This window comes from Bos taurus, chromosome 28 (assembly GCF_002263795.3).
Source record: "Bos taurus isolate L1 Dominette 01449 registration number 42190680 breed Hereford chromosome 28, ARS-UCD2.0, whole genome shotgun sequence".
NCBI lineage: Eukaryota > Metazoa > Chordata > Mammalia > Artiodactyla > Bovidae > Bos > Bos taurus.
This window is the reverse complement of record NC_037355.1, coordinates 27065946-27082927: the sequence shown is the minus strand read 5'-3', so window position 1 is coordinate 27082927 and position 16982 is coordinate 27065946. Positions and strand designations below refer to the sequence as shown.

The 16982-nt window shown below is 47.3% G+C and overlaps 1 protein-coding gene across 2 annotated transcripts; it reads left to right on the top strand.

Annotated features, from left to right (window-relative positions):
* The first annotated feature begins 10241 nt into the window (after window positions 1–10241).
* Window positions 10242–15172, top strand: PCBD1 (pterin-4 alpha-carbinolamine dehydratase 1). 2 transcript variants are annotated; one of them, NM_001206474.1, is made up of 4 exons: window positions 10242–10360; window positions 12889–13020; window positions 13750–13830; window positions 14601–15171. In NM_001206474.1, the coding sequence occupies exons 1-4, from the start codon at window positions 10358–10360 to the stop codon at window positions 14697–14699; spliced, it is 315 nt and encodes a 104-aa protein (NP_001193403.1). In that variant the 5' UTR covers window positions 10242–10357; the 3' UTR covers window positions 14700–15171. The 2 variants fall into 2 exon arrangements, with proteins under 2 accessions (NP_001193403.1, XP_010818891.1); XM_010820589.4 differs by having other exon boundaries at window positions 10293–10360; window positions 13747–13830; window positions 14601–15172.
* The last annotated feature ends 1810 nt before the right edge of the window (window positions 15173–16982 follow it).

Here is a 16982-nt window from a genome sequence, read left to right as displayed (position 1 = left end):
CAGAGTTGGTTGGAATCCCTGGTATGTCGCTTGCACAGATTAGTAAAGGGGACCTTGGCCCACACCACCATCTCCACTCACCACTGCACACTCATAGGTTCTCCCAGGCAACAAAGCAGGAATCAGGAGACCAGACAGCTCCCTCCCTCGCCCCTCACATCCCGGAGGCATCAGGGTCTGTGGATGCCACTCTGTCACACCCTTGCCCCCAGCCTTCCTCCGGGTTCTGTGGCCCTGGGACTCCAGAGCAAATGCTGGCCGCAGGCAGGAGCCAGGGCTTCAGGGACAAGCCAGCCTGAGTTTGATTCCAAACTTCTTCAACTTCGTAACTACGTCTCTCTGAGCAGTTCAATCTCTCGAGCCATGGTCTCCTCACCTATAAACCAACCCTCCTTCACAGGGGGTTCGTGAGGATTAACGTGACAAGACGTGTAGGGTCTGGTTACGACCCCCGTGGCTCCACCTTAGTCATGGCCAGGTCACCATAGCTCTGCTTCCAGACCACGCATGTCTCCCGGCTGATGCCCCAGTGCCAGCCCCAGTCCCCTCTACTTCCTTCTCCATGTGCTGCCAGGACAATGTTCCTGAAATGCTCATCTGATCCTGGCCATTCCTGGGCTGGATATTGGATGAAATCAAAGAATGGCTGTTAACTTTGTTCAGATGTGAGCATGGGAGTGCAATTGTGTGTTCTTAAAGCATCCCTAACTTAAACATACATCCCAAAATAGGTATATATGAAATGACATGTGGTTCGCTTCCAAGTAATCTGAGGGTGGGGAGGAACGGGTAGGGCTAGAGCAGACACAAGTTCGGCAGATTGTTCATTGTTGATCTGGGTAGAGGGCATTGTCCTAGCTCCCTGCTTTTGTCTGTGTTTGAAATTTTCTATAATAAAAAGCTTTTTTTTTTTTTTAATGTGGAGGGAGAAAATGAAAAAGTGGAAGAATGTGATCATTGTTGGCAAGCACTTGGGGGGGTTCATTATACGATACACTCTGGTATATGTTTGAAATTTTTCGTAATGAAAACTTTGAAATGTTTTAAGGAAATTCTGTTGGGTCCTCCCCGTTGCCCCAGGATGGAGCTTCTTAGCACAGCTCTGGGACCCTCCTGAGCTGTGCGCACAGCCCCACCATACCTCACAGTTTCTAGCACCCCCACTCCAGGACCTGGGGCAACAGTCAGCAACCAGATATGGCTATTCCTGCCATGCCTCATGTGTCTGTCCCCTTGGGATGGTGTGTCTTACCAATTCTGGCAACCAAGAGGGCAACTTCTTGTCTTGGTTCAGCTCAAGAATTGCTTTCTCTAGGAAGCTGATCCTACTTCTCCGGCCTCTACCCTGGCAGACCTGACCACAACTACCTTGCAATCCCCACAATCCACGTGGCCTGGGACACAGGCTGCAAATGGTGGGGATTTGTCTTAGTGTCTTCAGAGCCAGCACAAAGCCTGAGGCTCCGTAAGTGTCCATTGAGTACTGAAAAGTCTCACCTACCTTAGGATTTCACCTGGCTGCTTAAATCCCAAAGAATGGATATTGTTTCCTAAGGTCATCCTGCCCCCTGTTGTTGGAAAGGAGCATTGCAGAGATGGCTGGAAGCAAAACTGGATCCCCTCCCCACCACCTTCAGCCTCCTGCTTCCCCCTCCCCCTCATCACAGAGCAAAGCTCTGAACTAGGCTCTAGGAGGGAAGCCCACCGCAGAAACGTGCAGAGTCTGTCACCATCAGCCTCTCCCAACCCCTCCAGGCCCAGCTCTGACTGGGATCCCGAGGGCAGCCTTGCTGAAGACTCACCTAAGGAACAGGCCACACCTGGCCTCAGGCCGCCTGACAATTGCTCAGGCCACCCTCCCCACCTGGAGGGCCCATACCCCTTACCCTGACTCCCACACTCACACACACACACACCCCGTTTCTAAGCCTGGCCAGCTCCTAGTGAATCTTCAAGGCATGCAGTGAACATTGCTTCTTTGTACACAATTCACCATCACCCACATGTGGAGTTACTCCGTGTCACTCTATGGCAGCCCGGCCGCATCCCTCTATGAGAGCACTTGTCATCTCCGTTAGCCGTATGACCACCTCCATCTCTAAACCAGAGGGTCCTTGCAAGAAGGCCCTGGGTCTCAGTATGGCAGAGACTCATTAAGAACTGAACTTGTGTGTTTGATTTCTACCCTTATTGTCAAAAACTCCTTTCTCTCCTTAAGAAGGAAGATTGACCTCTTTTCTAGATGACAGGTTTTGACCCTTTATAAAAGAAATTAGGACTTTCTAATGTCTAGTCCTTACTATCCAGTATGGTAGCCATCGGTCATATGTGGCCTTTAGAGAGTTGGATGTGTCTGACAAAGCCCTCGCCCGTCACCAAGAACTCCCACTCAGACGGCTGGAACTGTCCCAGAGTGGGGTGGACTTAAGGAAGTGAGTAGCCTGTGTCCGCAGGCATTCAGCACACCCCAGGGGCCACCTCATCCTGAAAACCAGCGGCCACTTCCAAAAGTGCCCAGGAGCCCTAGTTGCTCCTAACCTGTCTCTCATGCCTCATTTTATTTGATAACACTTACTAAGTGCCTGTCTGAACCAGGTGCTCAGCTGAGCCTGGGATGTAAAGGCAAAAAAACCAGCTATCCCCTGAGGGACAGAACTGCTTACTGTCACCACCACACCCACTGGAGAACCCCTAAGGGGACAGTGCGGAGGAGGAGCCCCCAGAAGTATTGCCCTTCCAGTCATTTGGGGTGGAGAGCTTCTGCCACATTCTAAGTTCATTTGAGAATATTTTAATTGACACTGCCTGATTCCCAAGAGTGTGACGCATTGATACCTGCAACCATCACCTCAACATCTCCTTCCCACCTTTCTGGCATTTGGCACAGTGCTTGGTATGTGGAAATCAAACATGTACAGGGAAGAGGGAAAGGAGGGAGGGGAACTTGCCCTTGATTATCATGCAACTGGGGAGACAGTGTATGAAGAGGGACATAGCAACCAAAATTATGGGCTTGTGAAAGCTCAGAATTGGAAGGGCTTTAAAGGCCATCCGCTAGAAAGCCCTGCTCACACAGCAGTCCCCACTGAAGCCCTACAGGGTCAGTGCGTTCAACCACTGCCATCCGGGTACCCAGAGCCTTTTGCTCTTGAGGAAGGCCCATCCCCAGTGGGACAGGCAAGGTTCATTCAAAGTTCTTCTAATCCACAGAAAAAATATTAGTCTAAATAGAGAGTTCATCAGCATGGCTGGAGACAAGATAGCGTCAGCATTCACACCTCTCCTATATACCCAGCGATAGCCATTTAGAAACGTGATCAGAAAAGTATCCCATGCACAATGGCTAACCCAGACTATAAAATACCGAAGAATAAACTTAATGAGAAATGTCCAGGTCCTATATGAGAAACACGATAAAACTTTACTGAAGGACATAAAGAAGCCCTAAATAAATGGAGTGATATATCACGCTCCAGGATAGGAAGACTCAGTAATACAAAGATGTCAATTCTTCCCAAATTAAATCTATAAATTCAATGCATTCCCAATCAGAATCCTAAAGGGGTTTTTATAGAACTTGACAATCTGACTTTAAAGCTCATCTGAAAGAGTAAACAAGCAAGAAAAGCCAGAAACATTTTGAAAAAGAATAAAAACTAGATGAGATTTGACCTATGAGATATCAAAACACATTATAAAACCAGAGTAATTAAAACAGGGCGGAGTGAGGGATCAAAGGAGCAGAACGAATAATCCAAGAGCCAGGCCACAGGGATTACAGGAATTTAGCATAATGCAAAAGTAGCAGTCAGATCAGTGGGGAAAAGATGGACCAGTTAATGTATTTTTAAAGTAGTATGCGATGATTGTTTATCCTCTTGAGAAATAAAGTAATAAGTTGTTATTGTTATTGTTTCACATGATGCCCCAAAGTAAATTCCAGAGAGAATAACTATCTAAACACTTTTTTTTTACCGTCAAAGTACTAAAAAGGCAGTAAAGACAAGCATTTGTTAGGACTGGAAAAAGTCCTTCTGAAGCAAGGCATGAAACTCAGAAACTCTAAAGGAAAAGTCTGGAGGATCTGACTAAAAATTATGCATTTTTCTGTCACTGAGCTAAAAAGCAAGCAGGATTCAGAGAAAATAATTACATATGTGATAAATGAGGGGTTGTTGCTGTTTCGTCACTCAGTTGTGTGTGACTCTTTTGTGACCCCATGGACTGTAGCCTGCCAGGCTCCTCTGTCGACGTGATTTCCCAGGCAAGATTACTAGAGTGGGTTGCCATTTCCTTCTCTAGGGGATCTTCCTGACCCGGGGATCAAACCCGTGTCTCCTGCATTGGCAGGCAGATTCTTTGCCACTGAGCCACCAGGAAAGCCCAAATGAGGGGTTATCGTTTCTTGTTGACTTGTTACAAGGATAATCTTGAATTAAGGGGGGGGGGGGGGAAGGAGCCAGCAGGCAGGTTAGTGGAGAGGGAGGAAAGTCAGGAGCGTGTGTGGCAGTGAACAGGGTGTCACCAGGGGCATAGGGCCTGGTAGCGCTGGGCCCCTGGGGGCTGCTTACACCAGAACAGGGCACGCATCTGGACATTTGCACACTGAGCCCCACCCTCATTTGTTGCTGGCGGGTGGGTGTGTTAATGCCTCTCACTTCGTGGACAGAGTGCCTCCCACAGGCAGAGAATATCCTCAGGTAGAGAGTGAGGCAGAAAGGCATGATGCAAAGAGAAACTATGCAGGTGACCTCCAGCCTTACTTTTATGGTTTCTGAGTTTCATGCAAAAGAAAGATATTTTAGGTGCAATAGATTAAGCCCCTTGTCTTTTGTCACTCTAAATTTCCTCATGTCACATCCCTCATGTTTGATTGTGTTAAACATCGGACATGTTTGCGGATCGTATTAAGGGCAAGTTGAGTTGGGGATACAATTCGTTTGGGTTTAGAGAGATACATGAATGAATGATTCTCAGTTATACCCATGTCTAGGTTAGTTACTGGTAATAGAAATTCCTTCAGGAAATACCTCCACCCCCTGCTCTGCCGACGCACCCAGCATTGTGAGGTGGTGTAAAGACAAACGGCCAGAAGCGGTGATAGGAACGCATCCCGCAGCCCCTGGCAGAGACGCTGTGGGTAAAGGAGGAGAAACAAGGCCCGGTGTGTACACAAACAGCATCGAACCTCCGTAAATTTCTTTTAATCATTGGATGCGTGTTATTTGTAAGCAGATGATTTATTTTTATTTATTTATTTATTTTTTAAATTTTCAGTGTGGCTTCTATCACTTGGCATGCTTTTGAGAGTCGTGAATGTTGTTGCATGGGTTGGCAGTTTGTTCCTTTATATTGCTGAGTAGTATTCCAATGTATGAATGGACCACATTTGTTTACTCATTCATCTGTTGATGGGCATTTGGATTGTTTCCAAACAGAGCTGCTCTACACATTTGCATACAGGGGTTTTGTGTGTGTGTGTGTATGTGTGTGTGTGGACCTGTTTTCCTTTTTCTTGGAGTGGGATTGCTGACTTACGAGTTTATGTTTAACTTCATAAGAAACTGTGAAATTGTTTTCCAAAGGGCTGAACCATTTTGTTTGTTCACCAGCAACACATGAGAGTTTCAGTGATCTCACATTTTTGTCAGTGCATGGGATTATCAGGTGGCATCTTTTTTTGATGAAGGTGAAGGAAGAAAGGGAGAAAGCTGGCTTAAAACTCAACATTCAAAAAATGAAGATCATGGCACCCAGTCGCCATCACTTCATGGCAAATAGATGGGGAAACAATGGAAACAGTGACAGACTTTATTTTCTTGGGCTCCAAAATCACTGTGGACAGTGACTGCAGCCATGAAATTAAAAGACGCTTGCTCCTTGGAAGAAAAGCAATGACCAACCTAGGCAGCATATTACAAAGCAGAGACATTACCTTGCCTACAAAGGTCTGAAGACATTACTTTGCCTGCAAAAGTCAAAGCTATGTTTTTTCCAGTAGTCATGTATGGATGTGAGAGCTGGACAATTAAAAAGGCTGAGCAGCGAAGAATTGATGCCATAGAACTGTGGTGCTGGAAAAGACTCTTGAGTCTCTTTGACAGCAAGAGATCAAACCAGTCAACCCTAAAGGAAATCAGTCCTGAATATTCATTGGAAGAACTGATGCCGAAGCTGAAGCTCCAATACTTTGGCTACCTGATGGGAAGAGCTGACCCTGATGCTGGGAAAAACAAGGCAGGAGGAGAAGGGGACAACAGAGGATGAGATGGTTGGATGGCATCACTGACTCGATGGACATGAGTCTGAGCAAGCTCCGGGAGATGGTGAAGGACAGGGAAGCCTGGTGTGCTGCAGTCCATGGGATCACAAAGAGTCAGATACAACTGAGGAACTGAACAACAATTTTTTTTTTCCTAGTCCTTCTAAGAGGTGCGTAGTGGGATCTCATTGTGGTACCAACTGGCATGTCCCTAATGATCTCACAGGAAGAAGGTGTCTCTCCACATGCCCCCTACGTTCTTGCCCTTCTCCCAGTGGTACACTACTAGACCCAGGTTCATGGTAGGGGGCTGGGCTCTCTGTTGCCCTGGATGCTGGAGCTTTCTCAGTGTTCCTGCCCATCCCTGCCCCACCCCTACTCCTGTGGCAGCCAGACTGCCTCATGTCTGTGGCTGCACTTGTATGGGTTTCCTGCTTTTCCCCAGAGGTAGCTGACCTCTAGTGGTACTGGCATAGGATCCTGTAGCCCAGACTGTTTCTTGCCCCTCCCCAAAGGCAGAGGTGTTTGTTTGTTTGTTTGTTTTCCCCCTACAGGAAATGAAGCCACAATGCATCTTTATCTGGGTCCCAGGGGTGACAGGATTTGTTGGCCTTCTCCTAGTGATTTAACGGCTTTTGCTCCTTTAAGACAAGGATTTGGAGAAGACTGCACTTTGGCATTTTTCCCACAGCAGCAGCCAATCCGCTGCTTGTCTGGGGAGGAGGGAGAGCAGGAGTAGGGGATATTCGCTCCCACCTCTTGCCCTTACCCCACTCTTTCCTGAGCACTCAGCGGAGATTCATAAATAAAAGCTGTTCTTGTATGCAAACTCTCCCTGTGTCTCAGGGCTCCAGCTGTTCAAGACTGCATGCCAGCACACACCTGGCTTCCAACATGTTAACATTTTATATCTCTTCTTACCCACTTTTATGGAGACCGCGTGTCTTCCCCCTCCCTGCTCATGCCTGGCACGGTTGAACCCCTCTGTGCATCCTGCCTCCCATGGTTGCCCTGTGACCTCAACTCCCTGGCATGCTGAAGAAAAGTGATGACTTTGTATCATCTCCAGGCTTTTCTCTTCCTTAGTGTGGGAGCAACACTCTTTCCGGCTGACTACACCCTAGGAAGTCTAAATTCTCCTGTCTTTGAAACCTCTCTTCCATCTTCTACCCACCAGTGTTCCCAAGCTGATGCTACCTGTTTGAGGTTGGTCTTAACACTCCACTTTCAGGGACCAATTTTTATTCAGGAATCTATTTGTCCTGTTATCTATTGCTGCCTAACAAATGACCTCAAAATTTGGTGGCTTAAAAATGTCCTACTTTTCTCTGAGTTGCCTGGTTTTTGTTGGGCAGTGTTCTTGCTTGGGGTCTCCCATGTGATTGCAGTCAGGTGTCATTGGAAGGACAAGGCAGCCAACAAGTCTCACTCCTGCGACTGGTGGTTGATGATCAAAAGTCATAAGACAGGAATCTGGGAGTCAAGTTTCACTGGAGGGCCATCTTTGTAGACTAGCTGGCTCAGTGGTAAAGAATCCACCTGCCAAGCAGGAGATGCAGGTTCGATCCCTGGGTCAGGAAGATCCCCTGGAGAAGGAAATGGCAACCCATTTCGGTATTCTTGCCTGGGAAATCCCATGGACAGGGGACTTGGTGGGCTACAGTCGATGGAGTTACAAAGAGTTGGACACAACTTAGTGACTAAACATAACATCTTGCTTAACATTGCATACAAAAGGGACCTTTCATACTTTGGTCTTAAATTTATCTAACTATAAATTAACAGAAGGAAAAGGGACAATATTTTTGTGACAGTGATTTGTCAAGTAAATCTTCAAAAGCATAAAGGTATAAGTAGAGGACAAAATATAAATCTTATTACACCAAAACATAGGATTTCTGCCAACAAAGAACATCATGGAAGAAGTTATGTACAAATGGCTAAATGGGAGGAGATATTTGCAGTATCTAAAACTAACAATGTTGAGATATAAAGTCCTGATAACCAACTTAAAAAAAAAAAAAAAAAAACACTACAAATTCTGAAAAAATGAAACCCGAGACTATAAAATATGGAAGAAAAACAGAAAAGTCTTTGTGACCTTGGATTAGACAAAGATTTCTTAGTTACAACATCAAAATACCAACCCAGAAAAGAAACATTTGATAAATTGGATTTCATCAAAATTAAGAACATTTGCTCTTTGAAAAGCATTGTGAGAATGCAAACAAAATATCTGCAAATCAAAAATATCTGATAAAGGGCTTGTATGCAGAATGAAGAATTCTCAAAACCCAATACAAAAACAAACTCAACTCTTGTTGCTTTTGTTGTTGTTAACGGATGGGCGATTTGAACAGGGAATCCACCAAAGATGGGTCGTTGGCAAATAAGCACATGACAATGAAACCATGTGGTCTTGTTTCGGGGGCTCCAAGGAACACAGTTCTTCAAGTCTCGGCACAGAAAGAACTCAGTGAGAGGCAAAGTGATGGATAAGAAGCGATTTATTAGAATAAATAATGTGAGGCTTACAAGCAAGTGGGAAAGAGGATGCCATTCCCCAGAAGTTAATGCGCTACAGTTTTATAATCAAAGGAAAAGTGGGAAGGAGAACTTCTTTGTCTTTCTTGAATAGATGTCATCATCAGTTGCCATCATCAGTTCCTCCTCCAGGTTGGGTAGGGAGTTTTCTTGTCCCTGCATGGTTAAGTTAGGTTCACAAATTATTGTGGATTTTTTAAATCTGTGCAGAGAGCATGTCCTAGGGATCATTAACTTACTGAGTTCCCTGGGCAGGATGTGGGTCTCCAGCCACCATTGTTTAATTGTCTGGGGGCATGTCTTATGCTTCTGTTCCATGGTTTTGCTGCTAAGTAAGCCTACTTGGTTTTGTGGTTAAGCAAACCTGCTCTCCTGTGTAATCATTAACTTACAGGGGTCTCCTATACTTTTTTCTACTTACAATCCCCTTGTGGGATTAACTATTTAATCACCTACTCTATCCCTTTACTCTGTCCCTAATCAAAGAGGTATTTAACATCATTAGTCATTAAGGAAACTCAAAACCACAGTGAGATACCACTGCATACCAATTAGAATGGCTAAAATTAAAAAGACTGACAGGGCAAATTTTTGTGCACCTGTGAAGCGGCAGGGGCACTCGAAGTCTCATACACTACTGCTGGGGATGTAAAATAATCTGACCACTTTGAAAAGCAGTTTGGTAGTTTTCCCAACAAGTTATAAGCATATACCCCTGCATATGAAAGAAAAACGAAAGCATATATGAACGCAAAAGTTTACAGCAGCGTTACCTCTAATAGTCAAAACCTGGAAACAACCCAAATGTCAAACAAATTGTAGCATTTCCCAAATGTCCAACAAACGAACATTTCCAACACAATGTAACACTATTAAATAACTTCTACTCGGCCATAAAAAGAAACTATTGATATATGCAAAAGCATAGATGAACCTCAAAGTAATTATGCTGAGTGAAAGAAGGCAGATATAAAGAATGGAATGTTATGTCCATTCACATATCATTCACAAACCATTCACATAGAAAATGCAATCTTATCTATAGGGAAACAGGTCAGGGGTTATTTGAGTTAGGAGGAGGCAATCTAGGGGTTATGGCTATGTTCATGATCTTCATCGCGGTGACGCATACCACGCGGTGATGCATGGTTGCACAGATGCATACTACGTCAAAACGCATCGAAGTGTACTCTTGAAATATGCGCAGTTTATCGTGGGGGTCAATTTCTCAATGAGGTCTTTGTAGGAAAGAAAAAGTAATCTCGAGCCGAGTCACGTAGTAGGAAGCAGCAACGCGCAATGCAAATACTGAAGTCCGCGTTTGGAGCCAGCGTCCTTAATTCCCCCAGCTCCCTGTAACTTTGCCTCCGAGGAAAGTGCTGGAAGGGAACCTCAGCTGTAGTTAATGATTACCGGTGGGCGGCTCCTTCTCGGCCGCGCTCCCGCCTCGGGGCGGCCCGAGCGTGGCCCCGCCCGACGGCTTCCCAGAGCGCCAGGCGTCGCGCTAGTGGGCCCCGCAGCCACCTGCTGCTGCCCGTCCCCGCGTCCGGCATGGTAAGGGGGCTCACGCGCTGCCACCGTCCGGGCAGCGGGTTAGGAGCGGACGCGCGGGAGGAACGGAGGAGGGCCAGGGGCCCGCGCAGTATCCCCGCCCAGGCCAGAGGACCGCGCTAGGCGTGCGGGGGAGCCTCCCTCCCAGGCCTTAGCGAGGCAGCCGCGCGCCGGGCGGGGAGAGTCGGGGTCTCGGTCCCTCCTCCACCCTACCCGCAGTGGTGCCGCCGGGGACACTGAGGCCGAGAGACGGGCGGTGGCAGGTTCAGTGACAGCCAGGAGGGAGCTCAGGCCAGAGTCCGCTCAGGGCCTCGGTGCCTCGGGCAGGGAGTGGGGCGGTGAGGCGGGGATGGGGAATGGCAGCATAGTGAGCCCGCAGACGCGGCCCTGTCCTATATTGGGGGCTGGCGCGGGGCGGGGTGCAGCGGCGAGGAGACCGATGCCTGTGTGGGTGTGCAAAGGAGGGGCGGCTGAATTTCCCCTGTGCATCTGCCTGCCTGTTTACTGCCCTTTTCGCTTGCACTTCTGGGCACGAGGTCTAGCTGAGCCCCCTCTGCTGAGCCCGGACCTCAGGGCCAGCCTCTGGCGCCTAGTTTGAGGCCTATGCCCGGCAGTGGGGACGTGATTGCTCAGGATCACACGCCCTCCAGGCTGAGCTTTCTGGGAGCAGAGTGTCAGCTATAGAGATGAAGGTGAACCTGCAGGGCAGCAAGAAGGGAAGCTTCTAGACCCAGACCTTTACTAAACAGCAAAAACGTTAGGCTGCAAAGCATCAGGAGCAGTTGGGACTGTGGTGACACCTGGGAGGGCACTTTGGAGACCTTGGCTTGAACATAGGGGAGGTGGTGGGTGAGCTGATTGTGAGGTACACCCAGGCTCCGCAGCTGCAGGGCATGGGTAATCAGTAACCCCTCTGCACACCCCCAGAGGCCCAGGCCTGGCCTGGGATTTACTAAGCAAACACTGCCCCTGCTCCCTCTCTGAGCCCAGATCTCAGAGGGGTTTGTCAGTTCAGCCCCAGGCTGTGAAATGTGGGGATTCCAGAAGACTCTAAAGAGAAAGGGGAGCCTCCTAGGAGCCTGCTAGTAGCCACGCACTCCTTTCAGAGTCAGCGTACCAGGTGGTAGCTTCTGATGCCTTAGCTGCCATCTGGTTGCCTGGATACACAGACCAGGCTTATCAGCCACTGAGACAGGGCCAGGCTCTGGAAGAGAGACTGGGTTGAATGGTGATGCAAATCTCAACTGTCCTTGCTGATCTTCCAGAGCCTAGGAGAGACGGACCCATCCAGATCTGTCCAGAGAGAGCCCACGCTTTTTAGGAGGGAGAAAACTGTTGAGTTACCAGAACCCTGCAGTGTTTTGTTCAGTTCTAACCCACACCTGAAGGCCTGTCACAGACCTGCTTGCCCCAGGAAGTCTCCTTCTAAAAATGCAGATAATATCCCTGTAATAACAAGGGAATTAAGCGTCTCCTGGCTCCCCTTGCTGATTCCTAAAGTGGCAGTTCTCGTAACTTTTACCCTTCAAGTCAGGAGAAATGAGTGCCCCCAGGCCACCTGGCTTCCAGTTTGCAGGCTGCCCTATCAAAACTAAATTAACCTCCCTCATATTCTTTTCCCAGACCTAACTAATTCACTTTTAATTTAGTACCCAACAATGTCCATCCTTGGGTAGTTCTACTTCACAGGCCTAAATTCTAGGATCCCTTAAGCTCCTCTGCCTGGATCTTTTTAAGAGGCTGGAGAACGGACCTTCCCTTTCTTCTGTTTTCCAAGAGAGGGTTCCACTCGTGGCCTGAATGGTGCCAGTTTGGGCTGCCCTGGGGACATTTTGCACAATAGGAAAATGGCACTGCCCTGGCCGTTTGCCCTTGGCCAAGTTACTCCTGCTTTGGGCCTGAGCTCTGGCTCAAGCTGACAGAATAGAAAAGAAGGTGCAAATAAAAGAAACATAGGCCTGGCAGCTGGGAAGCAGAGGCTGTGTAGGAACGAGGTGGGGTACCCACCAGGAAGGAATGCCAGTGGCTAAGAATCTCCTGGAACATGTTTTAAGTGCGTTCCTTTGCCAATCCCCAGGGATATGGACCCATCTTGAGAATGATGCCTGTGCTTTCACTGACTGGGGGGAGGGGGGCTGGTCATTTCCCCTCTCCAGGCCTCAGTTTCCTCTTCAGGACACAGTAACAGTAGGACTTGCTTTTATTCTCTCATGAATGAAAGAGACCTGATTTTTAAATGGAGGGGTGCCCTCTGAAAGCTCTGAGGACAGGCGCAGGGAGGAACATTTCTCTGCCCCGGTGATTGGCATTACACCTCAGGACTCTGTTCTCTAAGAACCTATGAGTGCCCAAGCCAGAGCCCCGCCTCCCAGTCTGTTGCGTTAGACAAGCTGCCCTTTGACTGTGTCACCACGGCCACCAGTGGAGGCTGGCTAAATTTCCCCAATGGCCCAGGGCCCTCTCTTTTGTCCTGTTTAAAGGGAAAAAAAAAAAATAAGTGCCCTTGAGCTTCTGTGTTTTCCCTCTCCTAGGCTGGCAAAGCACACAGGCTGAGTGCTGAGGAAAGGGACCAGCTGCTGCCAAACCTGCGGGCCGTGGGGTGGAACGAGCTGGAAGGCCGGGATGCCATCTTCAAGCAGTTCCATTTCAAAGACTTTAATCGGGTATGACGGGTGGGACACAGTTCTGAGACCGGGCCGACTGGGTCACATTCCAGAACGTGTCCCCTCCCTGAGAGTCCTGTTAGCCAAGACTGTCAAGATGCTGGGCTAATCCAGTTTAGTTGTCTTCATCCAGTTTAGCTGAAGATAGGTCCTGGGCTGTCTCCATTTTCTGTATGTGAGTCGCTCAGTCGTGTCTGACTCTGCGACCCCATGGACTGTAGCCTGCCAGTCTCCTCTATCCGTGGGATTCTCCAGGCAAGAATACTGAGTGGGTTGCCATGTGCTTCTCCGGGGGATTTTCCTGACCCAGGAATCGAACCTGGGTCCCCTGCATTGTAAGCAGATTCTTTAGCCACCAGGGAAGCCTTGGACTCTCCATGCCTGGAACTTTTAGAAGTAGTCCTAAGAGGAGACAGTTCAAGTGGGAAACGGGTGACTATTTGAAGACATTTTAGTAGATAACCTAAAGATTGGCCAAGATGCAAAACCTCTTTGGGATTTCCACCTTCTTAGTGGTCCTGGTGATAAGACTTTCTACTGCAGAAGGACCACCTCAAACTCCAGCCTCAGAACTAGTGGCAAGGCACCAGGAGGAATGCTTAAAGCTGGGAAGGTCACCTTGGAGGGAGCGGGGCTATCCTCTTCCTTCTGGGCCTCACATTGGCCATAACGGGAGCCCAGCTGTCCTTTCTCTCAGAATGCTAACCCGGGTCTCACTTCATTAAGCAGGCTTTTGGCTTCATGACAAGAGTGGCCCTGCAGGCTGAGAAGTTGGACCACCATCCCGAATGGTTTAACGTGTATAATAAGGTGAGTGATGCATGCCTTGAACTCCAACTCACTCTGAGGGCCTCTCCCTTGGACTTCCCTGTGGGCCCTCCTCACTGACATAGTATCAGCTCCAGTTCCTTTCATCTCCTTCCTAGAATCGACATAAACGGCCCCTGGAAAATATTCAGTCTCACTACAGATTGAAAAAAAAAATGCAAACTAGAACGCTAGTGAGATAATGTGTGGTTAAAGTAGACATTAAGGAGGCAAATCCCAAGGACGGAAAACCTGTGGGAACCAGGCATATTCATTGTTAATCGCTCTCAAGGGCTGAAATTTTTCTTGAGATATAGAAGAATGAAAAAGCAATAATCTTGAACTAAGAATGCCCAGGCACACCAGGAAGGTCAGCCTATCTGCTGAATGAACGGAAACAGTCATTAAATGCCTGCCATGCGCCAAGCGCTGTGCTGGACTCTTTCTAAAACATTACGGTTGGAAGAGACAGTCTGTAAATGGACAGTGTTTAGGAGCTGAAGTTGGTCTGGAGTCTTGTCTTTAGCTTTTAGGTTGCTCTTGATATTTGGATCTTTCTTTTTGATCCCGTGCTGCAGTCACCACTGTTTATGGGGATGTAGTAGAAGCCAGTTTTGCCCTGTTAAAGACCGGTCAGGAAGGCAGCCCCGGGGAGAGCCAGTGTGCCCAGGTACTCTTCATAGTGTGCTTGAGCCCGGGAGCTGGCGACTCCCGCCTGCTCGTGGGTTCAGTTGGTGGAAGCAGCTGGCCTGGAATCTCTGGTTTTGTTTCAGGTCCACATCACCCTGAGCACTCACGAGTGTGCGGGCCTTTCAGAACGGGATGTAAACCTGGCCAGCTTCATCGAGCAAGTAGCGGTGTCCATGACGTAGATCCTGCCCTCTGTCAGCTCTTCCGGGGAAGGGTTGGGGCACTGAACTGGGATCCAGAGAGGGAGCTGGGGGAGCCCCGAGATGCTACTCTAGTCAAAACTGCCAAAGTGACCCTGCTGCCTCTTTAGGGGCAAGTCCTTGCTGCTGGAAGGAGAGGCCAGCATCACTGCTAAGACCAGGAACTTAGACCAGTTTTACCCCACATCACTTTCATCTTCTTTGAGGCTCTATGATGTGTACGCTGATTTGAATAAGCTCTTCTCTTTCATTACAACTCTCCAGCAAAAATAATGACTTTATGTCCAAGCTGTGTCTTGCTCCCTTTCTAATTCACTTCCTAAAAAGCTGTGATAAAAGCTGTGTATAAGATAAACAGTCTTATCTTAGAAGCTAGGACCCTAGGGCCATCTTTATCCTATGTGACAGAAACCCATGCACTTTTATGCCTAAAATAAAACTGTTGTTTCACTTGGCCTCAGGCTCTAGAATCTTCTTTTCCACAGTTCAGTCGCTCAGTTGTGTCCGACTCTTTGCAACCCCATGAATCACAGCACGCCAGGCCTCCCTGTCCATCACCAACTCCCAGAGTTCACTCAGACTCACATCCATCAATTCAGTGATGCCATCCAGCCATCTCATCCTCTGTCATCCCTTTCTCCTCCTGCCCCCAGTCCCTCCCAGCATCAGAGTCTTTTCCAATGAGTCAACTCTTTGCAAGCCAAGCCAAATTGGAATCAATAGACATTTAAAGCACCTACTTTGTACAAGACAGTGTTCAGATTGCTAAGGGGAAAGGGGACCAGAACACCCTAAGCTCCTATTATCTCTGGGAATTAAGTAGAAAAATAATTAAATATTACTAGGCAGCATGAATGAAGTTAATGCCAGATGCAAAGATAAGAAATGAGTTAATGAACATACAATGATTCACACAGTTGAACCAGGAAGAATTTGACTTAATTCTTGAGGCAGAGGTAACTGAGGGAGCATCTTGAACAAAGATAAAGGTTAGCCAGACAGTTTTATGCATGATGGGACCTATGACTGGGTCGTCTTCCTGGCCTACAGCATCCAACGTGGAGACTTTTTTTTTTCTTGAAGCATAGTTCTTTTGCCATATTATGTTAATTTCAGGTGTAAATCAAATTGATTCAGTTGTATATATGTGTGAGTACATATATATATACATACACAATATACGGGCATATGTTTTTTATACTTTTCCATTGAAGGTTATCACAAACTGTTGGATATAGTGCCCCTTCTGTACACTAATCTTGTTTATTTTATATGTGATAAGGTATAGCTATTAATTCTGTACTCCTAATTTATCCGTCCCCGGCCTTCCCCTTTGGTAGCCATGAATTTGTTTTCTATTGCTATGTTTCTGTTCTCTAGTTAATTTCTTAATTCCACATATAAGAAATTATATTCTGACTGATTGCATGTAGTACGGTAATCTCTAGGTCCATCCATATTTTTGTGAACAGTATTCTTTCTTTTTTTATGCCTGAGTAATATTCCATTGTATGTGTGTGTGTGTGTGTGTGTGTGTCTATGTGTGTTCACGCACATGTAAACGTGTGTGTACAAATGTATATACAGGGGTCCTCAACCCCCAGCTGAGGATTGGTGGTGGCCCGTGGCCTACTGGGACCTGGGGCAGACAGCAGACGGTGAGTGGCTGGGCAGGTGAGTGAAGCTCCATCTGCTGCTCACCATTGCTGGCATTACCACCTGAACCTTCCCTACTCCATCTGTGGAAAAACTGTCTTCCAAAAAACCAGTCCCTGCTGTCAAAAAGGTTAGGAACCGCTGATATAAACTGTATCTTCCTTATGTTGATGGACACTAGGGTTCCTTCCGTGATTTGGCAATTATAAACACTACTGCTTGCATATTGGGGTGCATGAATTTTTTCCCCAATGTGTATCTATCATTTCTTTTAATGAAAAGCAATTAGAGAAAAAACAAAGAGCATATATTTCCCTAAGTGCATTTTTATTTTTACATTTATAAAATGTAAAACTTATTTTTACATTTATAAAATGTAACTTACTGGAAATGTTTTTAAAATTTTTATTTTATATTGGGGGATAGCCGATTAACATACGATGTGGTGGTGGTTTCAGGTGAGCCGTGAAGGGACTCAGCCATACACACACCTGTGTCCATTCTCCCCCAGACTCCCCACCAGCCAGGCCCGTGACACTGAGAGCATACCACACTGTAAGTTCCGTGTGCTACACAGGACGTCCTTTTTGGTTATCCATTTTAATACAG

What these genes read in the sequence shown, in the direction of transcription:
- PCBD1 (XM_010820589.4), top strand. An exon ending in ATTTCAAAGACTTTAATCGG is followed by an intron (nt 13,021 to 13,746) that starts GTATGACGGGTG and finishes CACTTCATTAAG; the next exon opens with CAGGCTTTTGGCTTCATGAC. An exon ending in GGTTTAACGTGTATAATAAG is followed by an intron (nt 13,831 to 14,600) that starts GTGAGTGATGCA and finishes GTTTTGTTTCAG; the next exon opens with GTCCACATCACCCTGAGCAC.